General features: G+C 46.7%; 1 protein-coding gene across 1 annotated transcript; it reads right to left on the bottom strand.

Annotated features, from left to right (window-relative positions):
* Positions 1-7,254: 7,254 nt before the first annotated feature.
* Positions 7,255-7,749, bottom strand: LOC108296860 (thymosin beta-10-like). Its single transcript, XM_037735335.1, has one exon. The coding sequence runs from the start codon at positions 7,647-7,649 to the stop codon at positions 7,515-7,517; it is 135 nt and encodes a 44-aa protein (XP_037591263.1). The 5' UTR covers positions 7,650-7,749; the 3' UTR covers positions 7,255-7,514.
* Between the last annotated feature and the right edge of the window lie 977 nt (positions 7,750-8,726).

Below are 8,726 nucleotides of genomic sequence, written 5' to 3'. Positions count from 1 at the left end.
TTTTTTGAGACGGTGTTTCACTCTTGTTACCCAGGCTGGAGTGCAATGGTGCGATCTCAGCTCACCACAACCTCCGCCTCCCGGGTTCAGGCAATTCTCCTGCCTCAGCCTCCTGAGAAGCTGGGATTACAGGCACGTGCCACCATGCCCAGCTAATTTTTTGTATTTTTAGTAGAGACGGGGTTTCACCATGTTGACCAGGATGGTCTCGATCTCTTGATCTCGTGATCCACCCGCCTCGGCCTCCCAAAGTGCTGGGATTACAGGCTTGAGCCACCGCGCCCGGCCCTGTATTTTTATTAGAAACAAGGTTTTACCATGTTGTCCAGGCTGGTCTGGAACTCCTGACCTCAAGTGATCTGCGCACCTCTGCCTCCCAGTCCTGGGATTACAGGCTTGAGCCACCGTGCCTGGCTGAGAGTTTTATTCTGTTCTTCCATTCATAGAACTGTAATCTTTATAAGTTACTGATAGAATAGGAAACATATTTGTTGCTTTCAAATCTTACACCTTTGATTTTTAAACCGTATTAAGTTTATTCCTAGAGAATTCAGTCTAAGTGCATGAGAGCAGCTTTGAGAAGTTAGGAAACTGCTTTGAGCAGTGATGGCATCACTCAAGTGATGACTTGGAAGAATAATGTTTAATGTAAATCACAGTTTTTGGTAAATTCGACAGCCTCTTCCTGTAATGTTGAGTGTCTTTGAAAATAGGAAGCTGAACGAACGCTCCTTTGTAAACGGCGGTGGGTATCTGGGTGTGCGGAGCCCCATGTGGTCCCATCCAGACCAGTGTGCTGTCTGCTGTGTTTGGTTGTATTCAACTTTCGTGTTTGAGATTACTTTTTAAGTTTTATTTTGAAATTCTTTGTTTAAAAAAATGTTTTAGTAGCTTTTATGTAAGTGGTCTTTGGTGGTGGTATGCATTAGATCGTGGTGAGTTCTGAGATGCTAGTGCTCCTGTCACCCAAGCAGTGTATGTTGTACCCACAGTGTAGTTTTTTAGTCCTCTTTGTCATCTTTTTGTCTGGAGGGCTCAGTAATCTGTGTTGTTGTCATCTCTGCCGTGTTTTCGTATTCCTTGTAGTTGGGCTCAGCAAGGACTTTAAATAATCTGGAAGCTGTGAATAGTGGCATTATGGGCGATGCATCCTTCCTCTTGGAAGTTCTTCAACGAGAAGATTTTAGAAGTGGGTCGAGTTAGCGTCAACATTTGCTGAACTTAGCTGTGCACCTAGTGTGCTGAAGGAAGTGTTCCTTACAATGTGGTAGTGCTTGAGCATTGTGGGGTGGGTGTCTCCAGCCAATGTTAATTTCTTTTTATTAATTAAAGCTTTAAAAATGCCTGGCTTACCCTGTTTTGATTACCTACCAGCTATCATTTCTCTCTCCAGAGAATAGTGATCTTGTTTTTCTTTTAAGCACCATAGAATTAATTAGAAACGTTTTTATTTGCAGAGTATTCAACAGTAATAAATGGCATGTTATCTGCTGTTGATTGGCAGCGGTGTTGAAATTTAGCCATTAATATGTTCAGTAACAGAATGGAGGCAGTTTTTTTGAGACAGAGTTTCACTCTTATTACCCAGGCTGGAGTGCAATGGCGCAATCTCGGCTGACCGCAACCTCCGCCTCCTGGGTTCAAGCAATTCTCCTGCCTCAACCTCCCGAGTAGCTGGGACTACAGGCACGCGCCACCATGCCCAGCTAATTTTTTTTGTATTTTTAGTTGAGACAGGGTTTCACCGTTTAGACCAGGATGGTCTCGATCTCTTGACCTCATGATCCACCTGCCTTGGCCTCCCAAAGTGCTGGGATTATAGGCGTGAGCCACCGCGCCCGGCTTGAGGCAGATGTTTTTATTTCTGGAGGTTTTCAAGTACAAAGTTGTGTTGAGTTGATATTGTAGGGTCTAGAGGGGGTTGAACTTCATAACCCACTGCCATTTCGTTAGTTTAAAAAGTGAAGGCACGAGATCATCTTACTGTTTGCGGTCTTGGTTTCCAGGCCTTTGGATATGGTGTTCTTAGCTGTTCTAGGATGTGGGGTAAATAGATGTAGACCTTGGTACTAACGTGTGACCAATGGTTGAAATGGGATAGACTGAAGGCTGTCATTTGGCCAAGTTATTTTGTCTTCTAGTTTAGAAAGGTGAAGAGAGAATGTCACAGCAGCTCTTTTCTGTTAGAAATCTAGATGTCCGTGATTTCCGGAGACGGCAGAGTTTATGATTGGGTATCAGAAGGCCTGGATTCTGTGCTGTGGTCCATATTTGCTGCCTTTTTGCAGGGTGTCAGTTGGTCTTACCTAACTGTTTACTAAGGACTCGGCTCTGAGCTTTGTGACCGGGATAAGTTGCAGACTTGGGAGACCCCTGACTGTGCTTTTCCCTGTACCCTGATTTGGACACGATTCCTGCCCTGGAGTACAACCCCACAGGAAGGCAGGTCCTGGGAAGACAGTAATTCTTGTCTGTCTTGCTGCTGCTGTGTCCTGGCAGTGGTGCCCTGGAAGCATCCGTGAGTGCTTGCTGCGGAAACCCAGATGCTGGTGGCCGTCCCACAGCCCCTGATTCAGAGGCCCCGGACCGTGGCTGCCTGGAGTGTAGCACAGGGGCTCCTTCCCCGCATCGCGCCTGCTGTGCGACCTGAGGCCCAGCCTGCTGCTGGAGGCTTGCCATGTGGACCACAAGGATCTACGGCTTGGCTCTCAAGATTCTCCCCTCCGGGAGCCCTGACTAGTAGATGCCTCTGTGGTGCTGATGCCACAGGCTCGTCAGTGCACGCTGCAGCTGCAAACGTAGCATCCTTTTCTCCCCTATTTTGGTTTCTCTCAAACAGGGCAGGACTGTCATTCCATTCTTTCACCTTGCCCTTATTCTTTCTGCCATCCAGTTCCTGAACTGACTGCCATTCAGGCACTGGTGGAAAATCGGTTCAGAAGCGGAGAGACCCAGAGGTCTTCTGAGGGAGGTTGGGTGCTGAAACATTGCTGCAGAAGTGTGGGATGGAGCCTCCTTCCTGCCGGTCTCACCCAGGGGATGTGGTTTGCTTTCCCTGTGGTCAGCGTTGTGATAGGAACTCTTGAGAGGTGACCATTTTCTCTGTCTTCCCAGAGCTGCCCTGAATTGGCAAGAAGTGATGAGCCAGAGGGCAGGGTCGAATTGCTAATGGCGTGTGGGGAGACCTGGCTTCTGAGGCCTGGAGCATTCATTCATTCATTCCTTTATTTTATATTTTACTTATTTTTTGGACCAGGTTTCACTCTGTATCCCAGGCTAGAGAGCAGTGGTGCAATCATGGCTCACTGTAGCCTTGAACTCCTGGGCACAAGTATTCCTGCCACCTCAGCCCCCAAGTTACTACAGGCCTGTGACACAACGCCTGGCTAGTATTTTTATATTTTTAGTAGAGACAAGGTTTTGCCATGTTGCCCAGGCTGGCTTGAACTCCTGGGCTCGAGTGCTTGCCACTTTTAGGCATGAGCCCCCAGTCCTAGCCCAGAGCATTTTACGCTAGATGTCAGGACATTGCTGGTAGGAACAGTAGTCGGAGCAGAAGCTCGAGGTGCGGTCGTCAGGGATCCACGTGGAGTTGCAGCCTGCGTGAGACACATTTCTTAACGTGCATTTTCCCCACATTGAGAACCTTGCTGGTGATCAGCTTTAAGCCAGGTAGTTACCTCTTACCTAAAAAACTCCCAGGGCTGCTTTTACATAATGCCGGGCGTCTGAGAAAATCAGATCCTGAAGTGTAGCGAGAAACTGCTCTTTTCCATGAGTCTTTTCAGCCGTATCTTTCAATGCCCATGGGTCAAGGGTCCCTGCATTGGCATTGTACACGGCCTCCTGCGGTGGGCGCTGGGGGCTGAGCCTTCCCTGCCAGTCCCTGCCAAGCAGGGAAGACAAGTTTCTCTCAGTTGTGGTCTGTGCATGACATGAGTGGTCCCTCTAGTGAGTGGCTAGGCAGTTGTCCCCATCCATGGCTGGTGCCTGCTGGCAGTTAGCACCCACTGGGTCTCAGCCCAAGTTTCACGTGGACCCTGGCAAAATACTGGTGTCCTTTTCCACATAATATTTAAGGTATTTGTGTACAATCTTATGTACTTGTAGGAGTCGTTTGTTAAATTAGGTGCCTAGAAGTTGAATAATTGGCTTGAGAAACATGCACTGAAAATTGGTTAAGTCGTCAGGTGCAGTGGCTTGTACCTGAAGTCCCAGTGCTCTGGGAGGCCGAGGTGGGCTGACTGCTTCAGCCTTGGAGCTCAAGACCAGCCTGGGCAACATGGCAAAATCACATCTGTATAAAAAATAAAAAAAATGAGCTGGGTTTGCTGGTGTGTGCTTGTGGTCCCAGTTACTCAGGAGGCTGAGGTGGGAGGATCGCTTGAGCCAGGCATGTGAGGTTGCAGTGAGCTGTGATCATGCCACTGCGCTCCAGCCTGGGCAATAGGAGACCCTGTCTCCAGATAAAATGGATAGTCATAAATGATTTCTTAGAAGTATTCGCCTATCAGCAGTGTTCCCCTACTGGGGTCTGTGTCTTCACACTTGCCAATACCCTAACCCTAAGTTGTTAACAGTTTCTGAAATGTGCATCTTGGCTATCTAGGCATCTTGTGTTACCTGCTTGTGCCTCCTCTTTTGTGGCCTTGTTGTTTTGATTTTACAGGAGTCCTTTACATGCTGGTTGATCAGTCCTTGGCCTGCTGTGTTGAAAGTGGGTTATTTTTCTATTTTTCTTTTGTTCATATGATGTGCTGTGTGGCAGTCTTATTTACACGGATGCGTGTGTCTGTTACGGAACTGCCCCATATTTTTATTTTGTATTCCTGTGTGCGTTTACTTTTATTAACTTGGAATGGTGCTTTGTGTGGAAGACAGCCAGCTTTGTCCCAGACTTACCCGCGTTGTCCACAGCATTTCTGCGGGCCTCTGGTCAGCGTCTGGTCTCTTGCACGCTTCATGGATGGCAGTGCATCTGGAAGCGCAGCTCATCTCAGCTCGACTAGGCCGGTCTTCGTCATGCTTTCAAATGAAAGGTGCAGTCCACGTGAGGAACACCTCATGCAGATTTGGGAGAGCCTTTGACACCCAAGAGCAACGTGGCCGACTAGACTGATGTTCTGTTTTACACACAGCTGTAAAGTGCTGTCTTAATACATAGGTGTGCACATTTCTTAAATGTATCACTAAGTGAAGCCAGGAATGCCCTGTGCGTGCTTTCTTTTCTAACTGGTTATGGAAAACCAGGAATTTGGTATGCCTTACATTGCTTTTATCTCATCACTTTAGTCTTGCATTATTCTGATTTTATTTTATTTTTGTTTTGAGACAGCGTCTCGCTGTGTTGCCCAGGCTGGAGTGCAGTCGTATGACCTTGGCTCACTGCAGCTTCTGCTCCCTGGGTTCAGCGATTTTCCTGCTTTAGCCTCCTGAGTAGCTGGGATTACACACACCTGCCACCACACCCAACTAATTTTTTGTATTTTTTAGTAGAGATGGGGTTTCACTGTGTTGGCCAGGCTGGTCTCAAATTCCTGACCTCAAGTGATCTGCATGCCTTGGCCTCTCAAAGTGCTGGAATTACAGGTGTGAGCCACTGCACCCGGCCCATTCTGACTTTAAAAAGAATTGGAATATCATATTTTTTATAACTGGAAAATTCTATTAACTTTTCTCATTTTTATTTATTTTTTGGGATGGAGTCTAGCTCTGTTGCCAGGCTGGAGTGCAGTGGCACGATCTCGGCTCACTGCAACCTCCACCTTTCTGTTTAAAGCGATTCTGCCTCAGCCTCCCGAGAAGCTGGGATTACAGGCATGTGCTGCCACAACCAGCTAAGTGGTTTTTTATTTATTTTTAGTAGAGATGGATTTTCACTATATTGGCAAGATTGTCTCAATCTCCAGACCTCAGGTGATCTGCCCACCTCCGCCTCCCAAACTGCTGGGATTACAGGCGTGAGCCACACTGCCTGGCCTACCCTTATTTTTCTTATCATTGATACAGGTGTTTTTGTCTTGTTTTCCAGCAGGCTGATTTTAGTATTTTACTGTGTGATTTTGCTCTTGCTTTCTGTGAAAGATTAGTTACTGTGTTTATGACTGAAAATTCCTCTACATGGCAATGCTGGGTTTTCTTTTACCTTGATTTGGCTTTGGGTTTTAGATTGTCTGGATGGAGGGCGAGGCTCCCAGCCCTGTGATGTTGCTGGTGAGTTGGGAGCCTCAGTGCCCTGCCTACCCCAGCACCAGGTTCGGCTGCCTGTGAAGCCTTTTGTTCCTGGCACGTTTCTTAGTTACTGGTACTTTTTAATCATTAAAAATGTTTTTAAATTCTTCCTAGTAATTATATGCATTTGTGGGGTGCATGTGTGCAGTGGGTAATGGTCAGAATGGGGTGAATGGGAGAGCCACCTCAAACAGTTATTGCTTTGTGTTGGGAACATTCGGAGCCTCTCAGAAAACTTTATTTCCTAAGCTGGTTTGTTGAGGGTTTTTCTTTTATATCAGTTTGACCATTTGTATTTTCACTGAAGTCTCCATGCTGTTTTGAGATCGGTGATCATGTGTTTTTCTCAGTCCACGTTTGTCCTTTTTGTGTAAGGCTTTCAAGTGTTTTCCTGTTGGTTTAATTTCTCAAAAGAAGTTTTCTAATATAATATATAAATCTTATGCTAAGTTTTTCTTCCTATTCTCTTGGTTAGTTGTGCTTCTGCAGAATATTGTTTGACTTATGAAACATTTTTTATTTTTAAATCATTTGTTCTTTTAAATTTCTATTTTCTTTTTTTCCCTTTTTTTTTTTTGAGACGGAGTTTCGCTCTTGTTACCCAGGCTGGAGTGCAATGGCGCGATCTCGGCTCACTGCAACCTCCGCCTCCTGAGTTCAGGCAATTCTCCTGCCTCAGCCTCCCGAGTAGCCGGGACTACAGGCACGCGCCACCATGCCCAGCTAATTTTTTGTATTTTTAGTAGAGACGGGGTTTCACCATGTTAATCAGGATGGTCTCGATCTCTTGACCTCGTGATCCACCTGCCTCGGCCTCCCAAAGTGCTGGGATTACAGGCGTGAGCCACCGCGCCCGGCCTTAAATTTCTATTTTCATTCAAAACGTGACCCATATGACGTCTTATGTTTTGGAAGGAAGGGTTAAGAAACAGTAAATGTTGCGTTGTCATTCTGTGAGCTTTTATTCTACTGGATTTTTTTCCTATCTTGGTTAAGAAATGCTGCCCCTGTATATCTACCTTCTTTTTTTTTTTTTTGGCCACGAGGTGTGTTTTATTTTCATTATTCATACAAATAATTTTCTATAATATCCCGGGGCAAACAGGAGAATTTGGCAGTCCGATTGGGGGGGTCCCTTCAGAGACCCACAGGCCGGTGGCATCGGCGCGGAGTGCCCAGGTTCACAGTGCAGCTTGTGGCTCGTGTCCATCGTGCAGGTGGCTCTTCCTCCACATCAGGACTAGGGTCTCGAAGATGACGGGGGCAGGAAATACTCCAGGCTCTTAGGAAATTTCACTCCGCTTCTCCTGCTCAATGGTCTCTTTGGTTGGCAGGGTGTTCTTCTCCTGTGTCTCCGTTTTGTTCAGCTTGGCCTTATCGAAGCTGGCGATTTCTCCCATGTCTGGTTTGTCTGCCATTTTCTTAAAACAATCCGTACGGTCCTGCTCCAAGCCCGGGCTGCTGGTGCTCCCACTTGCGTTGCTGCAGCAAGAGACCCTACCTTCTTAAAATATGTTTAAGTCCAGGCATGGGGGCTCATGCCTGTAACTCCAGCACTCTGAGTGGCCAAGTGGGCGGATCGCTTGAGCCCTGGAGGTCAAGGCTATCGTGAGCCATGATTGCACTGTTGCACTCCAGCATGGGTGATGGACTGAGACCCTGTCTCCAAAGGAAAAAAAAAACTGGATTTTGGAACATCTGCTTGAGGTGGCCTCACTTTTTCCTCCTGTATGGATAATTTGTCCTCCACTAAGTAGTATGATTTAATTTTGAATGATTTGCTTGCCTGTGGCATTTTTGGGGAGGAAGTTTATTGGAATCTACCCTGTTAAAAAAGACTGATGCGATTTCCCTCCCTTAAAGGAGAAGCCATGCATCACAAGAGCAGATGCCATCTCCGCCTCTCAGGTGTGAGCTTAGAACCATACAGAAAGTGGGCCAGGTGTGGTGGCATATCCTCTAATTCCAGCACTTTGGGAGGCTGAGCCACTCGGCCCGCAGATTGCTTGAGCTCAGCCAGGGCAACGTGGTGAGACTATCTCCACAAAGAACAGAAAAAATTAGCCAGGTGTGGGGGTGCATAGCTCTAGTCCCACCTACTTGGGAGGCTGAGGTGCAAGGATTGCTTGAGCTGTGGGAGGTCGAGGCTGCAGTAAGCCAAGATTGCACCACTCTGCACTGCAGCCTGGGCACCAGAGCAAGACCCTGTTGTGGGGGGGACCCCAGAAAGCAGAGAGTTAGCTGTTTGTCTTCCCTGTCTGGTATTACCAGGGCTGAAAGTGTACTGCAGAGCACTATGTCTAATGGGCCGCGTTTTGGGGAGAAGGGAATTGGTGATGGGCATATCTGCCCACTTAATGTAGTTAAAGCAGTAGCAAGTGAATGAAAAGCTTTAGCATAAATTCATCATTTCCTCTGTTATTTGACTTTTAACATATCTAGTTCTGCTTTTGTCTTTATTTTATCTTATTATTATTATTTTTTTCTTTTTTTTT

Source organism: Cebus imitator, unplaced genomic scaffold (genome assembly GCF_001604975.1).
Source record: "Cebus imitator isolate Cc_AM_T3 unplaced genomic scaffold, Cebus_imitator-1.0 Scaffold20, whole genome shotgun sequence".
Taxonomy (NCBI): Eukaryota; Metazoa; Chordata; class Mammalia; order Primates; family Cebidae; genus Cebus; species Cebus imitator.
This window is presented reverse-complemented; position numbering and strand designations above follow the sequence as displayed.

Coding starts and splice junctions, on each gene's coding strand:
- LOC108296860 (XM_037735335.1), bottom strand. CDS start 7,649: ATGGCAGACAAACCAGACATGGGAGAAATCGCCAGCTTCGATAAGGCC.